We start from the raw sequence: 22,197 nt of genomic DNA, 5'->3' as shown, positions 1-22,197 counted from the left end.
TTCTTCTCTTTCAGAATTTTAGATTGCCCGCATTTTAAATTCTGCTTATACATAAGAACAGGCAAAAAATGTATTATTAAAAAAATCTTAAAGGCATTTATTACTACAATTAGCATCAAAAACCAATCTTCTGTTGCATATTGACCCATGCATTGTGTGTATATAGTCAAGTTCATCACTAGATCAGGGTTTAGCTTCCCAAGAATAAAGAGGAGGTATGCATCAAAATGGTAAAAAAAAAATAAATCCAGAATTTCCCTCCTTTTAATGTGCAGGGAAATGTAATTAAATTAATAGCGATTGCCAAATGAAATGCTGCTATTTCAATTCATCAAAAGGTTAAAAATCTGGTTGAGGTGTATTTTGGAGCTGTGCTGAAAATGGCATGTTATTTTCCTCTGTTCACAGAGCACTAAGTAATGAGAACAAACCCCGTTTGCAGATGTGAATACAATGAAGCAGTCCTTAATTAGCACATGCAAATCGAAGTTCAGAAAATTTCCTGTTATCTACCATGTGCAAAAGTATAACTCCCATTTATACAAATTTAGAGATTATATTCTGTGTAATTGGGTGTAAACTTTAAGGATATGCATTAATCATAATTTGTCTTTGCGAATAGAATTAGTGTTTGTAATAGCATCAACAAGGAGGGTAATTATGAATCACACTTGCTCAAGTAATAGACTAAATGAAGTCAGCTTTAAAAGAAAAGGAAAGAAACTAAAGGAACTGTATATTTGAGTATCATTTCAGAAACTTTCCTTGTAAAAGAAAATACACAAAAGCACATATCATGCCCAAAAAAGACAGTGCAATGCATGCTGCTTATGATGGAGCAGAGCAGCTGGTGGAGCCGGATTGATGTGCACAGAGTTCATTGTCCAAAAATAGGAGACAAGTGAGAAAAGGTGACAAAATATTTACTTCTCTCTGCCTCAGAAGTGATGAACGCCTGAATACCCATCAACGTGGCCTTTCCACGTAACACACGGCTGCGTTACACTACTGGCTGTGATCAGAACCCAATTAAATACGTCACAAAGGTCAAACTAAACAGTGGCAAAAAACTGGGTTTTGGTCAAACAGCACCACACTTTGCTTTCGTTTGCTTATGTACTTCAAATGTTTTCATCAAGTGCTTTGCAGGTAGAAAAGTTTATATTCATTTTGCAAAGGTTTTCTAGATTCTGAATGAACAGGCCCTGCCTTCTACTGCCACAGTGCAGGGAATAACAGTAATAACAAAAATAAATGCTACCTATCTCATGCCACATTCCTTGGGTAGAGACTGATGGAGAATGCAGCCTGCAAGGAGAGCAGGGCAGAACTTTTAAATAACTTTGGAATTTGGAGAGTTAAACCAATGAAACAAGCAATTGCTGCTCCCTCTAGTTCTCGGAATTTGTCAACGGCTTTTACTGCAATATTGAGATATACGTTTGTATGAACTGTGTAAAAAATGTCATACCATCCTATTTACACAAATACACAGCATATCCAATTTCAGACCCCATCATATATGTATATATATATTTTTTAAAAGGCTAGATCCCATCTCCAGCACCATTCACAGCAGCCTATGTGCACCTTGTTAAAGCAAAGCAGATTTCTGTTCTAGCAATGGTGAAACCTCTGCCAGGCGAATACAGCAGAACATTCTCACTTCCAGGAGGGAACAGTTCCGTGCGCTCATACCAAGTGACACAGCAATTAATCCTCATTAGGAGAAGATGAAGTTTTCAGCACACTTCACAGACAAGAGGTTCACATTGGAAAACCTCCGTTATGCTCCTTGAGAATCCAGCGGCAGAAAGGAGGGGATGCACTATGAAAAAGAGCTTCTTAGAAATAAAACCACAAAAAAACCCCACCAACCAAAAAACCACAAATAAGCAAATCCCCACAATACAACACCCAACACCCCCTTCCTCCTAAAACTTTAAAATAATTACTATTTCTTCTACAAAGCCCAGCAGCCACTCATATTTCCAGAAAACGTTGTGCCTGTGTCACTTTACAAAGATATTTCAAATTCTAACAGTTGCCTTTATCTAAACCCACCAACCACGTTGAGGTTTTTTGGAGGATGGAGCTGGTACTTGTCTGTATTTGCTCTGACGTGCTACAAAACTCAGCGTATTAGGTGTCTCCTCTTAAGTTCAAAGTGTCTGCACAGCCTTCAGTGAATACAAATACCTGTGTGCTGATCTTACCCCATCCACCAAAAAAATGTCAGTGCTGAGTGCTTTCAGAAACCAGTTCAATTCTTTTTGAAGATACTGTTTGAGATGGTGGTTTATGTTTTGTTAAAAGAAGGACCTGGATCTCACAACCATAGAGCAAGCTGGTGGAAATGTATTATGCTGCTCAAACTACTTGTTCTCCCGAAATAAGAAATTCAGAGGGTGGCAGCACAGCTGTCCAACATAGCACATCGCTTCTTCCAATCACCTTTCCTTTCATTAATTATTTTGGAAAGGTTGCACTGAATTTAAGGCAGTTATAATAGCTTTGTAGCTTCTGCATACTCTGATATTTATAGTGCCGGTGTACCACCTCTTACATCGAAAAATAACAACCAATTGGTGATTAAATACAGTACACCTAAGGCAGATTATAGCTCCCCTTGTGGTTTTTTAACCAACCTAGGAAATAGTTTGCACATAAGTATGAAAAACTGCACTGCCCTATGGATTAAATATATTCTCTCCCCAAACCTGCCACATCCCTAGAGAGCTCTGGAGAGTTTAAAAGGACCCTTTTAAAAGGAAATCTTATATGTGGTTTATTTTTGCTATTTTAATTGTGTCTAAATTTACGTGAAATAATATAAATTAATGGAAAATTAGGTCTTTTAAGGAAGCGAAGAACCGGTGCGATCCCTCGGGTCACTGCAGTTCTGTGACAGCTGTACAGTTGTTAAAAAATGGGCTGATTGGCAGAGCTTTTCCCCACAGTGTAAGGACCAAAGCAACACTGGCTCCAGAAACCTCTATTGTAAGGTTACAATCTAGGTCCAAAATGTCTCGTGTGGATCCTCTAACTGCCCCAAAACTGTTGCCACAGGTGTTGACTCTGTAGCCAGATGTTGTCTTCTCAAGACCAGGCAGGTGAAAATGACAGCAAATAGCAGGAGAAAGCGTCAGGGTATAATTAGCATTAATTTATTTATAATATATAAATAGCATAATTCTTGCTGAAATGTTGATGCACAAGCCAAAGCTTAATCGTGTCAGAAAGACTAATGTGCTAATTCAGTAGGCATTCAGGAAACCTGCAGCTGCTGCAGGAACTCAACAATGACAGGAGCCCAGAGAACACATTTTCAACACACACAAAACAGGTAAAATGCCGAAGGGTTCTGTGACAATGCTTGATTTAACTTATTTCCTTAAAATGAGCATACATCCTTTTTAATGGTAACTGATACAGAAGCTGAATTAGATAAAACACATTAGACAAAATAAGCAATGATGTTTTTCCAATTGGAAACTCTATTCTACGTTGGAAAGTTTTTCCTCTTGACTAAACTTGCTCTTCAAGTTATTGGTTCTGTACTATTAATATGTTTACAATTAAAAACAAGAAGATACATTCCAAGGAAAGATTTAAAGCAAGAATGAAAACTGCAGATGAGGAGGATGACTGTTCAGCTATGGATTACAGAATAACATGTCAATTACTGTTGTGATTATACTTAATGAGTTCTGGCAATACAATTAACTAAAGGAAACAAATTAAAAAACCCCTACACAAAGTAAACAAACCTAAAATTTACTGTGTGCAAAAGAAAACGCAAATATTAAGAAAATGTTCAGAAGGGATTCAGAGTGACTCTCTGGAATGCCTCAAGGTAGCGCAGCCCAATGTTCTGGCACCCCAAATGAACAGGGAGGTTGAGCCAGGCTGTCCGCACGTCCTTGTTCTTCAATCAAAACAGAGCTTCCCCCGGCTATAGATATTGAGCTGTACGCTGTAAATATATCTGTACAACTTCTCTCCTAGCGCGAGGCTAAGGAAATATGAAGCAGCAGCATGTTTCCCCCGGGCAAGAGTTCTCTAGACAGCAGGAGAGTTCAGCGATTTCTTTAACCTGGCCTTTAAAAAGCCTCCCGTGAACACGAAGTGATGTCTTGCCATGCAAAATCTCTATAGGTATGCTTTTCCAGATTTTTATCTGGTCCTGCAATAAGCTATTAGAATTAAATCAGGAATGAGCTGAATATTCTATGAGCACAAGGCATCAAGCCTTGGAACATTTTTTAAATTCTTATGCAGAAATACTAATCACAGATGAATTGGATTTAATAGGAGCAAAGCAGCACATGGTATTTGTTACAAGCAGAGGGCAAGGGGAAGCAACAGCTGGAAAACGCAGCATGGAAACAAAGCTGAAATGAGCACCTTCAGCAGAAGGAAAGCTGCCCAATATTGTCAAAACACTAAATTCTCTTGCTTTTATGATTACAGAAGAGATCTCACCTAGAATTTCAGGAGCCAGCTTTAAGAATGATATGGGTATTTGTGGAGAACACCAAGAACGATGAGGTCTGTACTGAAGGGCACAGACCAGCAGTATGAAAGAGGAATATATCATATTGGATTTACTCTGCTAGGAACCTGCACCCACGTGTGACACGCCAAACATATTAAAACCATTCTGTGTTTGGCAAGAACAGCGGCATCACCTACTGATAATTCACTATTTATGGAAGAGAAGATACTGCAAAGCTCTAACACAACGTAAACCTCCTTGCAGTCTAAAACGTTTCCTGGAGATACTCAAAATAATTTAAAAGTATTTTAATTCAATTGAACATCTGCATGCTCAGCTTCAAATAGCTGTTTTCTATGCAGTCCATACAATAACGCTCTCTTCATATTTGCCAACCAGAATGTGTTACAAATAGTTCAGGAAAACCATAGGGTAGGTAAACAAGTTTTACAAGACTTACTTAGTTGATACAAGATGGAATAAATGAACCTAATTTTCTAGGCCTTTAAAAGATATATAAAAATAACTTCTACAGAATCAAAAGGGCATTATTTTCTTTTTGCAAATTTGGACCGTGGCAGTTAACGTTCTGAACTACAGGAAAAACATCACTTCCGAGTCCCTGAGAATTATTCTGTATGGGTACTTTGCCTAAGATGTATTTATTTTCTTTTCTGTCTAAAAAAACCAAAAAGGACTGAGGAAAACCAGAAGTTAAAAGAAAAGCTGCGACTTTCTGGTTCCGGTGATTGTTGAAGTTTTAGAAGCGCACTTGATGGGTGATAAAAATGATGTTTTATAGAAAAGAAGGAAAGGAGAGGATGAGCCAAATGGGACTGTAATGTGGAGAGAGAATAAAAACAGTACAGCAAGATAAAAGGAAACAAGCAAAGCAGCAACAGCAGGGGGATAATGAGGCAGAACAGGAGCCCCACCACTAATTGAGTTTGCAAATACCCCAACAGCCAGAGAAACGTGCAGACGTGGCAACCCCAGAGCTGAGAAAGGAAGACCCGCAAAGCTGGGAGGACGAGTCGCTCTTCGTTTCAGGACTTTTATTCACGTTGAGGTTTTTCAGGGTACCTGGGTGCTTGCAAAGAATCCTAAAAGATGACTCCACTGGAGCCAGATAGGACCACTTAGCAAACTTCCACTCTAAGCAGCAACACCCGCCCTTCTTCATGTTGTTTTGGTTTCTGTAATACCTGAAACTGGGCAATTTCATAGCGGTTCTCTCTGAAGAATTCATTCATAACCTGGCAAGACTTCTGTAATATATTTGTCTCCACGTGAATCTTTTCTCCTCGATCATTTAACAGATGGCAAGATGAAATATAGATGTAAACGGATAAATATATATTCACATGGATACCTTTTAATACTTGCACATGGGGAAGCTCATGTCTCTGCAGTGCACACTCAAAATTGTTTCATGTATTTAAGGCACAAAGATCCTGGTGTCTCTGCCATCTATTCCAATCATGCAGCTGTGCTTTCCTCCTCCTTCCCTTCCAACACAACACTATGTCAGTGAAGGTGTTGGCATTTCTCTCCAAATATTTGATAGTACGTATGCACCATTACACAATATAGACCAAGCCCTCCTCCTTTTTACTATCAAATACAAAGGTATCACTTCATTTCATCATGATACTGAACTTCAACAGCACCACCAAACTTCTCCCAGATATTTTCAGATGAATAAAAAACTGCCTGAAATTAACAAAGTTGGTGCTGAAGATAAAGTTGTAATATGGTATCTAATTCATGCGCTTTCGACTTCAGCATGATTTAGTACACACACACACACACACATATATATCTTTGCAAGCTTTTTTCAGTGCATTTGCTAGTAACCAAACAGAACTTTTTCTCCTTTTATTGCTGGTATCCAGAAGATTCTGTTTCCAATTTAATGCCTTTTTATTCACTACAAAATAAACGTATTACTAGTCCCCAAATGTCATTAATAATCCTTTTTCTTCATGCTCCCCTTCTTGGTGTTTTATCCTTAATGCTGATATTCTGTTGACTCTTGCGAAGCGGAAACTTCCGACACTAAAAATGAATAAATGAATACTAAAAGAGCACTGTATTGAAATGAACACAGCACACAGCCTGGATTGAGTTCTCACTGCACTTCTATTAAGAAAGTACTAGGAATAGGTCAGGGATAGAAATGGCATTTTCTATTCCTGGTATAACATAGATCATATACGCTTCTTCCTCCTAAGCCCTTTGAGTTTTAACACTGACATAAACATCTAAAGCAGACTGAAGAGTTTAAACCATCATCTAAATGACCAAATAGTGTAGTCATACCTAAAAACCACGGGTAAACACTGATGAAATTCAGCTTCAGGATAAGTCGCTATTCAGGAACAATGAAATTTGCAGCCCTTTCGCCACGCACACAGCACCTACACCCCAACCAACTCAACAATTGTGTTTTAAATTACTTTAGAGACCTGTTGTAAACGTTGTAAGCTACGGGAATTCTTCACTGGCCCAAACGCACACTGAGGTACAGTAGAACAATTTATATGTCACAATTTATACTGTTCTGCGTGTTTCCATAGTGAAATGGCTTCAGAAGATGAAGGTTAAACCCACTGACAAATGAAATAGATTTCCCTTCAATTCAAGCAGGATGTAACCTTTCCACCGTCATCCCACCCCGGCCTTTTGGAGACTTGTCCGTGCCTCTGATTGCTTCTAACTCTTTCCATCCTTGCTTCTTGTTACATGTAAATGCTCAAAATGAGAGCAAAGTATTTTGCCAATACCATTTTAGTTTTCTAGTACCAAGCAGGAGAAGGAAGAACGGCAAGAGATGAAGTTCAACAAGGAAGGTGAATTTCAAAAGAATAATATGCACATACTCGTTTCCGAAAGCCTGACCAAAATGGGGAGAGACAGGATGCTGAGGATGGCTATTACAAGCAAAACAAATAAAGTTGATATATGATTAATAAGCAATAACACCACGTTAAGTGATACAGAATCAGCCACCATAATGCAACATCACCTGTGAGGAAGGTTCATTCACTTTCAGAGTTGCATTAACATTTAGCCAATTGCTTTTACTTTCAGTTTAGATCCATTTAAGAATAACTGGTGAAATATTATTTTTCAACACGAGTAGTGCGAAATTAACTGAAATTAAAGCTACGGGTGCTAAGTAGTTGCTCTTACTATACACTAGGAGATCTGATCGAAATGGAGCAGTAACGCGATTAAAGCATGGGCTCATATTCGTAAGCAAAGGTATTGGCAGGAAAGGTTTAAAGACACTGCTGGCACAAGCACCTTCTTACCTTACCTGGTAGGGGTGGGTGCAGACCACGTCCTCAGGTGAGTAAAGTCAGTCCTGGGTAAGGGAACACTGAGTAACTAACAGTGGGCACAGGGTTTGTGGTGCTCTCTCCAGTTTGCTTCTGCTTTCTTGCTTAATAAAGCCGTAAACCAGGAATTACCTTCCACCTTCTCTCCCCATCTCCTTCGGACAACATCATCTACCCATTTAAGTTGCACAGACATCCAGTACACACAGTACGTACTTTGCTCACATTGGTGTTCACCTAGCAATGTCTCTTAGCAGCTGAAATACTCAGAAAATATAATAAAAAGTAGAATAAAGCTGTGATTCTAATGGATTCAAAAAAACCTAACAATCAAAGCGTATGTTTTTAGGATCAGTTCTCCCGGGATAAATCTGTGTCAATTCTGACCTTGTCAAATCTTACCGAATCCCCTGCAGAAATGCCGTAAGAATTACACCATTCTGAACATTCAAATAGACCACGTACTGAAAGGCGCTGGCCCTGTATTCGCAGTTGGTGCAGAGGTATTAGTACTGGAAGACAGAAAACACCAGTCTTAAAAACTAATGGTTTCCTTAGGTTTCCAGATCTTGAAGACATATTTTTTCAGTCTCGGAGACAAGCCTCACTGAAGGGTTTTCTTAATTGTAGTGAACGACCAATGGATAAGTGCACAAAATCGTAAGAATAATTGAGTTTTATTTCAGATAATAACTTTGTAATAGTTTACTAATAATTTATTCATAGCTATATTTAATAACGAAGATATTTCTGCCACAAAAGTGATGTCTGATTGTTGATAATACAAATACTAAGTAGTAGAATTTTGACAGCAATGGTAACTTGCAGCTCATTTCATATACAGCAGTATTTAATTAAATCCGTAAGTGAAGAGTGTCCAGATGTTGTTTTTAATTTACTAATGACGGAACCAATGAGATGCTGATAGGTTTGTAAACTAAGCCTTCAGAACATGGAGAATTCCACAGGGCCTTTAAAGAAAAGAAAAAGAAAATAAAATAAAGAAAAGAAATGAAATCTTAAAGCTGCACAGCTTGATGGCAACACAAAGTTAAATCAAAACTGATGATTTCTGCTGTACACGGTCATGCAGGCGCTATGTAATAATAAAGCTTTTTCACACCAATGATCAATGTAACAAGAAATTCAATGACAATGCACACAAACCCAGAAGTATGACTTGTCTGCTTGTGCATGACAGTCCTAGTTAGAGAACAGTTATGTACAACAAATGCCATGTTTGCACAGGAAAAAGGTCTCCAGAATGAGCCAGTTTATTCAAATGGAGAGAATCCACATGCAGCATGCACACAACACAAAGACATTTCCACATCGATGGTTTTTAATTTCAGTCAAATAACTACTGAAAGGTCTTTTTTTGGTAGCGTCCTACTTCTTAGTGTAACAGGTTAGAATGGATGGAGTAAAAACATGTTATTTATTATTAATTCTAGGGATAACTGCTCATTTAATTAATATTGAGAGAGGTCACGAACTGCCTGGTGGTATCTTTCTGATAGAAACCACTATAACGTGCTGAAAATATACTACTGCAATAACATGGTAGCGAGGCATATTCAGAAGTACTGCACAGGAATAAAAGTAAAAATAAGAAATGAGACAAGATGTCTAGGTGGATATGCCCAAGGGAAAAAGTAAACTTTGAGAGCTCTAAGGAGAACACAGTGATGGAGCCAAAGCCAAAAAAGAGTGGGAAAAGCATCATTTTCAGAAAAAGAACCTGTAGGATGAATAAGTACTGATAACTAAACACCCTTCTTTCCTCCTTCCCTTTCTTCTCTACTCCACCCCAAGACATCTAAGCCAAAGTTAGTAATTCTGCTCAATATTTTTAAGTATCTCACTTGGAAAGCAAGATAGCAACGGTATAGCTGCAGATATAAATCACAAGAAGTTTGACAGAGAAATGTAGAATAAGTAGAAAGATAGAAAACTTAACAGGCAAGAAAAGCATTGCATAGTTAGTGCAGAGTATATTACAGGAAAACAATATTGTCAAAGATACAGAGACTACAGTTTTCTATTAAGGTCTGGTCTATGAGGAAACTCAGCTATGATATAGTGAAGCCACATTATTACTACAAATATTTAAACAACACACAGATTATTTACACAAGTCAGCTTGCGTTCCACAGATCAAAACTAAAGCTCATTCATACTAATTGAGCACCACTACGGAATGTAAATTTTACTGTTCTTCGTTCCTAGAGAGGGTAAAATTAAATGTGTAATACCTGCTGATAATCAGACATGGAATTAAAGCAGTTCATTGGAAACCTGTATTTTCCATATAGCAAGTCTCGCTTTCTGCCCCAGAACCCGGTTACTTTAGAAGTTCGTTTACATGAAAACCTGTATCGCTTTATGTATAGCGGCATAGACACTGGGATTCCAACAGCAAGCACCCAGAGGTCTGATGGCGAGGTAACGTGTTTGGGAAGGGCTGGGGGAGGCAATCATTAAAACCAGTTCCAGCATAATATTTCACTATTAATGGCTTGGAAGTTTGACAGAATTTGTACAAGGACATCCTAAAACACAGAGATTTTTGAAATACTATTTTGAAACTGTATACTAGGGAAATTAGACAGAAGAAGAAGAGAAAATGATTGCCAGAGAAAGTTATGGGAATGGAATTAGCATGCCAAGAACAACCTGGATATCCAATATGAACACGTACACAGAAGAACAAGCAAAGCAAAGACTTGGATTTGATTTCTAAAGGGAGCTTCTGAAATGATTTTGCATTAGAGAAAGGTATATTATGCGTGAGTTTGCATTATTTCACTGTGTATGTTAGAAAACAAACTCAGAAGATAAGAAATACATGGAGAAAAATAATCTGGTAGTAAAGATACAACAGCAGGTGGACATCAGTCTCCAAGGCGGGGGAGGCAGAAGCATGATGTATTTTCTGGTTAAGGTGGCGAAATGCATCTCATTTCACACCAGCAAAGCACGCGATGCTGTGGGCTTTACTCTCAGTGTGAAAGACAAACAAGAAACAGAATAGAGGTTCTGAGATATGAAACTTATAATATCAGCACAAGGCAAACACAGAGAAGACATTGTAGAAACCACACCAGATTTTAGGAATTTCTACTCTGCGTAGAACAAAATTAAGAACAAATTCTTCTCATCCAAAGACTGATAAATATTGACAAAGTGGCACTGATTTGAAATTCTTTTGGTGCCAGAAATAGAGAACTCTACTGTGATTGTTTAATTCTGCTTCTGAGACACATTTTAACGCAAACTCATTAGCAATGGCCCATGCTGCAGAGCGTTATGGGATGCCGGGGTGATGATCTGCAGCACCTATTCAGCCAGCAGCCACTCAACATGATCTCATGATCAGTCGCAACTGCTACTTGACTGTACCTACTCATCTTCTGCTGTTTTAGTAACCTGATCGACATGGAAGAAATCATTCCTTGATCTCTCCATGAAATAAGGCTTTGCAACCAAAAGAAGGTGAAGGATTTTAAATTGGCACGGATTATTGTAGACACATTAATCATTTCTAACAGTCTCCCACATCAACCTGTTGTGCACGTGGTTCTTTTTGCAATACTCCCAACATGTTTTAAATGATTCTCAGTACACATATTGGAAAACAATAAGTTTAGGACCATCATAAGGCAGATATCCCTTGACATTTTGTAGTAGAAAGCAATTAGCTTTCTAAGAAACCCGGATTACTTTTTAATGTCTTCCCTTGAATACACTTGGCAGCTGGCTTGATATTTTACTTTGCATTTAGTCAAGTAGCAAAGTGGCCACGTCAATCACTTCAGGAAAATGCAGCATTTTTCATCAGGGAAGACCTTTTTCCTCCATATCAAAACTGATTATAAACTTTATGTTTTAATTCCATAATTAAGTTTTGTGTTAGGTTGTTTTAAAACAGAACAGAGACTGAGCAGCGTGCTTTCCAGTTCAGACAGTTCTTTAGGAGAAACATTATCTGTACCGCTAGAGACTTGGGCTTCTGCTTGCTCGCTAATACCATACTAAAGCAATTTCAGCTGAAAAATCTCAGTGTGCTGCCTGGGAGAAAACAGAAATCTATCCGAAGTATTATCCAACTATTTAAAGGCATTGCAGAAGACGGTATCATCTAAACTTTGCTGATCATCTTGATAGCCAGAATCCAACTGCAATCATATTATAACATAAAACACAATATATCAGGTTCCATTCTGGTAACCTCTCAAATACTTACCCAAAACACCAATCTAAGTCCAAGTCAGAACTTGCATTTTATTTTTAACAATGCATCTAAGTGAACTCCAGTGCCAAAGAGCAGCCTCTCAACCAAAAACCAGAGCATTGCTTTCTCTTGGGGGCTAACCTGTCCTACGTTTTTGTTCTAATGCAAAACAGGCAACTACTAAGTTTATACAGTGAAACAAAATAATATGATGCAATATAGACCAAACTATTCACAGGCCACTAACTTAAGGATTTCTGAAATGCTACATTCCGAAGTGTATATCAATGTTTGCACAACCTTGATGAAATAATGCTCCACAAATTCCTGATAACACTTTTGTCTGACTGTTGTCAGTAACTAAGTTTGCATTAAGGAGAAATAGGTGACTTGTTTGTTAGTTTAGAATTACAGCAGCAAATCTGTAGTGATGACAGAATGAACATAGATTTTCTGAGTACTTCAGGTATCTAGTTTAGCAGGTAAGCAATGTAGTCTGTTCTCAGAATGTGTGACTAATGGGATTAAAATATTTTGCATTCTCTGAAGTACTCTGTGCTTTTCTATTTAACGTAGTTTCCCATTAGCACGATATTCTTGTAGTTATACACTTACGCACATCCTGAATAAAACGATGTACAGACACTACTTGTCAGGGCTACAACTTGCTCTTTGAAGTCTCATATAAAAGCAAAAAATAGAAGTGTAATCGGTTTCAAAAGAAACTCAGTTGAACCCATCATTACCTGTAAGAGCCTTCCTTTGAAGAAAAGCGGCACAATCTAATACAAAAATGACCAAAAATGATATTACTAAAAATGTTACACTATTTGCACACTCCTCTTCATTGAATTCCCTTCAGGATGATCACAGTAAGCACGTCTTATTTCTGTAGATTAGTTCAGCCTTCTCTGTCCTCTGTTCTTTGCAATGCAGCTTTCACAAGTACTTCGTACAAGATAAACACAGATATGTTGTTTGATACAAAAACATCCTATGCTTCCATTACATCACCTTGTGTAAGCAAATATACCATTGCAACCACGACATGAAAGAGGCTTTTTACCAGGGAAGGTTGGAAAATGTGTTCCACTAATGTTGAAGAGAATGTTGGTAGTGATTTTTTTTAAATTGTTTTCATCATCTTTAAGACTCAGATATCAGCCAGAAAACTCTATCTGTTTGGGAGAGGTGGTTCTAACCTTATTTCACGTCAGCAATCTTCAATTTTACTGGCAGAAAACCTCCCCCTGCCTCAAGGTCCAAGGAAACATGGACTGGAAAGAGGAAAACCAACCAACCAAGCCATGTTAACAGCACGGATCTCTGCAGCAGGAGATACCACATATTGGACTGCGAAGAGAACAACTAAATGCATAAACCACATCTGTTTAAAACAAACACAGAAAACCCCCCACAAACCAACCCCACAAATCGTGTAGTTTCATTCTTCTTCAACATCTGAGATGTAATAAAGTAGCCGTTAAAGATAATTAGTCCCAGCAGAAACTGATATAGCACAGAAACACGCAAAAAATGTTTTCAAGTATTTCTGCAGAATACAGTATTTCCACCATTAATATATACACCTCACAGTTTCAGTAAATTCCAACAGGGCTCCTATTTGGCAACCCAGGAACAAGAAATCAGTGTGGATAGGTACACTGAGTAAAGCACTGCCTCATTGGCCCTAAAAAACCCAGAAAAAAATCCCACAACTCACAACCTACAAGTGTTGAGTAGTACATACAGAAATAATAACTACATTTTTGTCCAAATATTTTACTTAAAAAAAAAAAAAAAAGGTTAGTACTCCTATCTTGAATCAGCTCAAAAACAGTCTGAAAAACACCCAAGTGAAGTTTGCTTCAAGAACTTTTCGGATTAAAAAGTAACATTATCATGTTTCTCTCTTCAGAAGACCATCCAAAGATTTGGATGACAAAACATGGTGAAAAGGTGGTTTCAAAACCTGCTTTAATTCCACTGTTCTTTTTACAAAACTGAAGCAGTATCTTGACGTGCATCAATGCAAATCCGCAGCCTTATTCTGCAGAACAGTCTTTAGTAAGAAGCATGGTTAGAGTTTGCTCAAATCACAGAACAGAAATGTGCTAAATAGTCCACTTTGTGGCATTCTTAATCAAAGATTACTCAAGAAAGCTCATATAAAGAAATGAATTCCTTACACATATTCAACCAACATCCCCAGAGGTAAAATACTTTCATTTAAAAAAACTGGAAAACCAATATATTTCTACAGTTAAGGAGCCTTTCTTGACTATGTTCTTGCATAAGAATACATACCATCAACTTACCTCACAGCAGACATTGACAGATGCTCTCGAGCAAGCAAAACTTTAACATTACATGGCAAAATTATATTTACTCCATTACCTTGCAGAATTCAAATATTGCTTGGACAGCACATGGTGATGACAAACATAATGACCCGATTAAATTGTCAGTAAGTGTGTAAATGAATACTGAAAAAATTAGAATCCACTAATACCTATCAACCCCGTTCGCTTATGCGAATTCTCAGCTCTTTGTAAAGCATAAAATTAACAGGGCATTGGTATGCGGGTAAGTTGTAATTATCTTCTCGTGTTTCAGAACGTATTTGAGAATCATTTAGGAGCAAATGATGAGTGGTGCTGCAGCGAATCCCGCTAAATCAGAGCATGGACACAACAGCACAGGCGAAGGGGCTGACAAAGGCTGAGCACCCACAGACACGATACAACACACTGGCTGATGCAGGTACTTACATCGTGGCCAACGACTTCTGTCTGCGTGGATTTGTCCGCTTGGGAAGCAAGAGCCTTCTGCAAGCACTGCGCCTTCTCCTGGAAAGACAACACAACGCATCACAGGCCACTCCTGGTTCTCCTCACCGCGCTCTGCAGATGCAAATATCCAGATCGGGTGAAAACTCACACGTGGCCAGCAGTTTGGAAACGGGGCTAGCATGGCGCTGTTCTCACTGCAAGGTTCATTTCCTTACTGTTATTTCCTTTTATCGTCTTTCTCATAGACAAACAGTGGGCTCAACGTTGCCCACACGAATGTTACCAAAGCGTGATGCAAAGCGACCTCCTCCTTCGAGTTGGTCACCAAACAGCACCCTACTGGAAAAGTCTACTTACGCTTAGTAGTCATTCCACTTCATCTCACTTATGTTTCGCTAACTTGCACTACTTCATTTCTATAATTCCTGTTGCCGGTGTAAAGTAGCTGTTCCAAGAGGCTTCCCTTTTTTATGAACTAATTTTAGTTATATTAAAGGTATTAGATATCGAAAACCACTATAAAATGTTCTTTCCAATATAAAAAAACACTTCTTAAAATGATAAGTTGATACTTTAAATATAATTTCATGCTGCATTGACTATACCAACATACAGAGTTTATAATGAACTAATGTGACAAAATGTGAAGTTTAGATCTATGAAGTATGGAATACTATAAAAAGCAAGCTAAATGCAAAACTTCAGTGTAACTGTTTCTGTGAAGCGTAGCAGATCTTCACACAAAAAGCACATTACTCCTGCTTTACAGCAATAAAAAGCACGAATCGACACTTTTTTTTTTTAAACTATGTAATTAACTATTATAAATATTTGGCAACATTTGCTCGGTATTTTTAACTCTGCTTGTGGCCAGTAGGCTAATAGAAATGGGAAAGACTAACTGACAGGTGCCCAGGTACCGGAAAAGGACTTATAGAACTAAAACCCTGTCCCTTCTTCTCAATTACAGCAAATCAGCCAAATAAAGATATTTACAAGCCAAGTAGCATACTTTAATGTTAATTCATAACAAATAAGTTACCTGGACATTATTTTCCTACAGCAGCCTTCCGTTGCTAACACACCATCACTTCTAGAAACACCCTGTACAGTATAAGCTGCCTCCTTAATGACCCACTTTCCTTTTGAGATCTTTCATGGAGCCATAGAAGGTTAAGTAGCCCCATCGTCCTGCTTTCTGCCCTTTCATTGTGTTTATCTCAGAGAAATCAGCTCCACCTTCCCTATAAGATATGAGGCAGTAAAAAGGTTGCAAATAGACCCTTCCTTCTCCTCCTCCTTTTCAGGGTGAAGAAAACAGGTGCCTTTGCCTCCCTCTGTAATGTCAGATGCCCTGAGCATCACAGTGGGCCAGTGAAAGGAACCTCTCTATAGGCTAAGAAGGAACAAAATCGTTTATTTTCGAGATACTTTTAGATTTTTAAGATCAGACAAACAGAGCGCTTCTGGGTGACTTTTCAAATAGAGCACAAATGAACATCTTTTCTTACCCTTCTGTGTGTTGTTATTCCCTCTTACTAAAATAAATAGCATTAAGACTACACTTGCAAGGTGACAGGGATAGGAACATGAAAAACTCTCGTTCCCTGGGTTCATCCTAATTAGCAAAAAGGCAAAAAGAGCTGTTGGCAATTTTTAAGTTGGACAACTCACAGCAACATCGCTAGCAACACTCATCACAGCCCCTCTCGTGTGCGTGCTGGAAGGAGAGAGATAGAAACGACACGGAAGGGCATTTTCTGCACTTGCTGTTGCTTAAATTACTGAGGTTACTAACTGGAGTATTTCAGCAGCCCTGCTGGAAAGCATTAGGCCATGACTAATAAAGCTATTCCTTCACATGGGAATAAGTTCACATGTAGTTTATACCTCAAACTGCCTCTGGTACAAGAGTGTCGTTATTTATATACTTATTTTATTACTACTTTTGTAACCAGTCACTGAGAGGTGCTGGAATCGGAAGATAACTGGAAGACAGCTTTTTTTCCATAGGTTTGGACTGTGACCATTCCCTTCCCCTATCTCCTGGCAGTGACAGCACGGTGACGACTTGTGGCGCTTTGTCTAATTGCGAATTACGAAAAGAAAATGGTCACACTAAATTATAGCGCAAACCTTATCATTCCGGCTGTTTTGGAGGCACTACAAGTCTCTTGGCCACTCCAGCTGTGGCTTCAGTCACTAAGGAATCTCTTTTGCCTAGCTGACAACATATTAAAGATACAAATCTGTTTCATTTCGGATTTCTCTCCGCATATATCCAAACCAGCACACAATTGTCAGCATCAGCACTGCAGTCGCATTTACAACATACGTGCGATTGTTTCCCTTGCTTCAGGCATTTACCCCACTGTGAATAACAACTTAAGTTTGCCGCACAATGCAGGGAGAAAAGCTTTTTTTTCAAAAGGTTTCTAAAAATGCAAAGCCTTTTAATTCTGATGTGCTTTGGGATTAAACTTCATCAACGGCAGCAGTTAGGCAGCGAGAGCAAAGGGATAATAAGCAGCACAAAAACCTGCTCTCTGACATCTATTCTAATTTGCAGGCTACAATAAGCTCCAGAATTGACTATATGGCAGTTACTTCAACAGAAATTGAGTCCCTATTGGTTTGAGTCCTAATTTGGGAGAAAAACTTAACATATATAGCATAGCTCTAGTGATCAGCTGTGGAACAGCTGAATCACATCACACCTACAATTGCTTTGTGAAGCCCAGAAAAAGCTCTGGAGCACAGGTTAAGAAAGCACCTACAGCACAGGCCAACACTCAACAGGTTAAATAACTAAGGTGCAGAAAAGCCATCGCAAGTTCCAAGGCATTACTCTGGAGCCACAGCAGCAATGGGAGTGACGTGATCATCCCCAAGGAGACCAGCCCATCGTTCATGAGAAAAACACGGGACAACTTGGGGGGAATGCACTTAATATGCACAAACAGAGGTTTTGGTGAGGGTTCCCGTTCTGCCAAATCACTGTGAATGACAAAGACCAAAACAACATGGAGTTTCAATGGATGTTTCATAGCTTTCACACAGGACTGTTACACAAAGTGTAAGTTGTTCTATAAAACACAAATGCAAAGCCCTATGCATATGCTAAGTATAATATCTGGAATGAAGGACTTTGTCCCTCCTGCTTTGATTTCTATCAAAACACAGTATTACCCAGGTGTTAATCAAGAATGAGGTTATACCTCATTTAAATTGGGCTTTTTCTAAGGTTACTGGCAGAAAATGGAGATGAGACATGTCAGGTCTCTATTTAAATTTCTTATAAGCCACACAAGCCCAGTGGTCAGATTTTATAAACAACTGCACGTTAGAAAATTACTGTCCTGCACCTTAATCAAGGATACAAACTTATTTATTTCAAGTATTTGTCTCATGAGAGTAGCACGCTACCCCTTCTCATAGCACAGAGAGAATTAACTCCTATAAGAACCTAGATTAGGCCAAAACGGATCAGATTATTCCCGCGCTTGCACTTCCATTCAAATACAGCACCACCACATGGATTTTGGTTGGAGTGCTCGTGATTCAGCTGGCAGAGTTGTGCTGACACACAACACAAAACTAACACAAACCTGGCAACTTCAGCAAACAAAGGCAGCACCCAGTTTAGATCCTTGGGTTTTTTCTTCCTTTATCCCTTTTTAGAGCAACCGCATTTATCACTTTCACGGCACACACGATTTTCTTCCTTTTTTTGGTAACCATCAGTATTCACTGAAGGAAACTCTATTTAAACAAACACAATACTTTATGAAAATCCCGCAGCAATAACTTAGAGATGATTCTGCAACACGTTTACTATAACATTTTACCTACGGAAGTTGATAAAATAACTTCAAAATTATAGGTAGTGGTTAACATTGTTATGTTTTCCTCCCCTGTCATGTGAAATGATGCTGTTACACACTTAGTCCTTCAGGCCTATAAGTGGAGATGTTTAAGTGCATTCCCTGGCAAATGTTCCTGTTGCTCTGCGGTTTCTTTTCCCTCCGTGCACGCAGGGACTGGGGTGGGATGCGATTAATGTCAGCGCCAGCCACTTTGCACAGAGACGTAATGGCACGCGCATTAGGCAGAGCCCAGGAATCATTAACTCCGCACATTTTAAATTGCAACTGATGTTTATTGAAGGCTTCTGGTATTATTTAAACGTCACACAGCTAAGTGTTTATGATAATTTTACAGACTGCTGTCCCGAGGAATCAGATTCACGTTAGTGGCATTAGAAGCGTATATTACAAAAGGTCATTTTCAAGCCATCCCAGCAATAACTGCGTGGGGCAGATTTTGATAATTTGTTGGTCAAATGAATAGAAAAAAGCAGCATATAAATCAAATAATTGCTGCCACCACGGAAATCAACATAAACAATCTTTGTGATAAATAAATCTGCAGTTTTATTTGCTGATATCAACGCGTGATCCCTGTATCACTGCAAACATACCCAGCAATACTGACAACAACCCACAGCTGCCATTCTTGGAGTTTTTCCCTCCGTGACACCATGCCAATTATTCCACAAGATATTTGTACATTCTGGCAAGCGTTTTGGATAGAAACACCAACTTGGGCTTAGCGCTGCCAGGCCAGAACAATCGTGACTTGCTCTTGTTCTGTGCTCACACGCAGCCCATCAAGTGTGCAGATTCACACCTGTTCCTCAATCATCATTTATTGCAGTGGTCAGTACTAACCAGTCCAAGCAACAGAGCTGTATTGCTCATGAAAAAGCTCCAGCCGCTACACCGGGTTCTCAGATGCACCACACAGGTTTTTTCCAAGCAATTATTTGCTTAAGCAATGCCCCAAAGGCACTTTTACCCTTTATGAACCTGCCCTCCAGGGAAGCCACAGCACGGGGTTTGCCAGTAATTGACACCTTAGATACCTTTCTACTCTGAATTGAGGTTCATCACTCATGCCCTCCACTCTTACTTGCTTACCTCAATTGAGATACAAAAAATAAATGCATGGTGTATCATATTTAATTCCATAATACAAAACCAACATGCTTTGATATGCATTATCAGGATATTCCAAATGCTTTTGCACACCTGAGGCTCACAAGGAATGTTCGGCAGCTCTGTATTGCTTTGCCAAAGCAGAACTGCTTTGATCAGGCAATACAATTTGCTTTCACTTTTACAAAACCAAAGCAATCCAAAGCAGCCTTTGTATTTTGGATGCTACTTGACAGGCACAGGAGCGTTCCAGCAAAGGATGGGAGAGAAGCTCATCCATCTCCTTTTCTTTGACACATTCTTTAATTGATTCAGAAGCTTTCTCCATGATGGGAGTTTGACTTCAGGAAATCTTGGGACTTAGGAATTCTACAGCAAATCACCGAGATGCTGGAACTTAGTCGAGCATTTATAGCATTGACACGTTGATTTCAATTGATAATGAAAACATGTAGCCAAATACTTTCATCACTGTACAAAATCTGTAATTTTCCAAGCACCCGCAAAAGATACTAACAATGCTGACACTGCACAAAGAAAGTGTTTTTGGTATGATGCACATGTACAAAGAAACTATAGCAAAAAGAAGCCAAAATAAGTTTTTTCTTGCTGTTTTCGGAAGCTTCGCGGGATCTTCAGGAATGAGTACTGAAAACAGATCTCTCCTTTCTTCTCACTTCTAAAAACACCATTTCTCGCCATTGAAAGAAGTGGTAACCAGACCTCTATTTCTCCTTGTCATGTAGCATAAGCAAAACACATTGCTGTGGTCCCAAGATGAACGCTATAATGGAACCAAACAGATGACTTATCATCATGACCATAAGCAGCTGTCACATAAAACTGTTTGATATATTGATATATGCATAAAAACGTAAGAATTACATTACACAAGTCTAAAGAGACAACCCCGACGGTATCTTACAGAGTTTTTCAGAGAAAGGAGGAATAAATTCTCATTTGGTCTCAGAAAAGTGAAAAAGAGATCAAGGTGAACCTATAGCACTTGAGAAACGTTAATAGCCAGTTTATACCATAACACAAATTCAACGTTCCAAATAAACTCTCTTTATTCGCTCATAATCAGCCTGATTGTACACTACTGGTGATCAAATTGTTTTGCTAATATTTTTAACAGGTGTTTGCTGGTGCCCCAGTGCTGTCTCAGCTCCTGATGTCTGCCTACCATCAAAAAAGGACTTGTTTGGAACGTTGCTTGTAGATAAGCCAGCGTTGCCGAGGAAGGTGTCTGATTTCTCAACTCATTCTACATGCCACAGCATCTTGTAAAGATGCAGAAGGCAGCTGAATCCTGTCTGAGACAGCGTTTGCTTTCCTATCACAATGTGCACACAAGTCAAGAAAGACAGTGACAGCTTTCTCAAGTGCCAAAACTGCACCCAACTCGTGAAAGATTTAACTGTTTCTGGCAGCCTAAGTGTCCAATTCTACCACAGGGACTACGGTAGACGTTACAAACAGATGAATTTTCCTCATTTGTGTTCTTCTGAGTGGATTTAATTTCTATTCTAGTCTTAGCTTGTTCTCTGAAGGCACTACAGGGATCTTGTGTGGCATCTGATCCTATAATATATATTCAGCTCAGCTCCATTCATCTGCAACGGGGAAAAACAACAACGAAACAAACCAAACAACACATACCCACATAAAAAAAAACCCAGAGACACGCACAAAAGCAACCAACCAACACCAAAAAAACCTAAACCAACCACAATTGCTTCTTTAAGATCAGGATAGTTAAGAGCAGGACGCAAACACTACAAAGCTAAACTTCAGACACAAAATTCTCTGTTCTATTCAGCTGAGTTCATCTCGTGTCTTTTCACTCGTATTTTCTCCTAGTAGACCTATTCCTTCCCTACTTGTACCTTCTTCTGATCCTCTCCGTCCCTGCTACAGGATGACTAACAACCTTTGTTCTTTCTCTGCCAGTGAGACACTCGGCTCTTCCCTTTAGACTGCAGCTCCTGACACGCGTGACCCTGAAATCCAAGGTGTCTCCTCATTACAACTCCAGGGGCAGTCACAGCAATTGTTGCTCAAGTGCCAGGGCTGGCACTCTTCAGAGTTCTTAGTAAAGGTGTCACGAGGAAGACAAAAAATGGGATTCAATTCACTACAAAAGTTGGCTTTGAACTGACACTTTTATGGTTTAAGAACACCGTGATGCAAGAAAATAGAAACACAGTGTATTCTCTTTGCCTTTTTCTTTTCACAGCAAAGGTGGCATCCGTTTTCTCCATCACAAAATAATTTGCTTTATATTGTGTCCTAAATGTGCATGTAAACTTCTAAGTCGAGGTCAGTAATA

The 22,197-nt window shown here is 39.0% G+C and overlaps 1 protein-coding gene across 7 annotated transcripts in view; it reads right to left on the bottom strand.

Annotated features, from left to right (window-relative positions):
• The window catches only part of CCSER1 (coiled-coil serine rich protein 1), a 436,344-nt gene that overhangs the window by 160,415 nt on the left and 253,732 nt on the right, over positions 1-22,197 (bottom strand). For 5 of the 7 annotated variants that reach the window (XM_071808258.1, XM_065837729.2, XM_065837731.2 and 2 more), the window contains exon 9: positions 14,848-14,925. The exons of 1 other annotated variant lie outside the window; for it this stretch is intronic. In XM_071808258.1, the coding sequence (XP_071664359.1) occupies positions 14,848-14,925 (78 nt within the window). Of the gene's footprint in view, positions 1-8,544; positions 8,814-14,847; positions 14,926-22,197 lie in introns of those variants that run through there. One more of the 7 variants, XM_065837732.2, reaches the window with a different exon arrangement.

Source organism: Patagioenas fasciata, chromosome 4, assembly GCF_037038585.1.
Source record: "Patagioenas fasciata isolate bPatFas1 chromosome 4, bPatFas1.hap1, whole genome shotgun sequence".
Classification (NCBI taxonomy): domain Eukaryota; kingdom Metazoa; phylum Chordata; class Aves; order Columbiformes; family Columbidae; genus Patagioenas; species Patagioenas fasciata.
The sequence above is the reverse complement of the archived record's forward strand: the minus strand, read 5'-3'. Positions and strand labels throughout refer to the sequence as shown.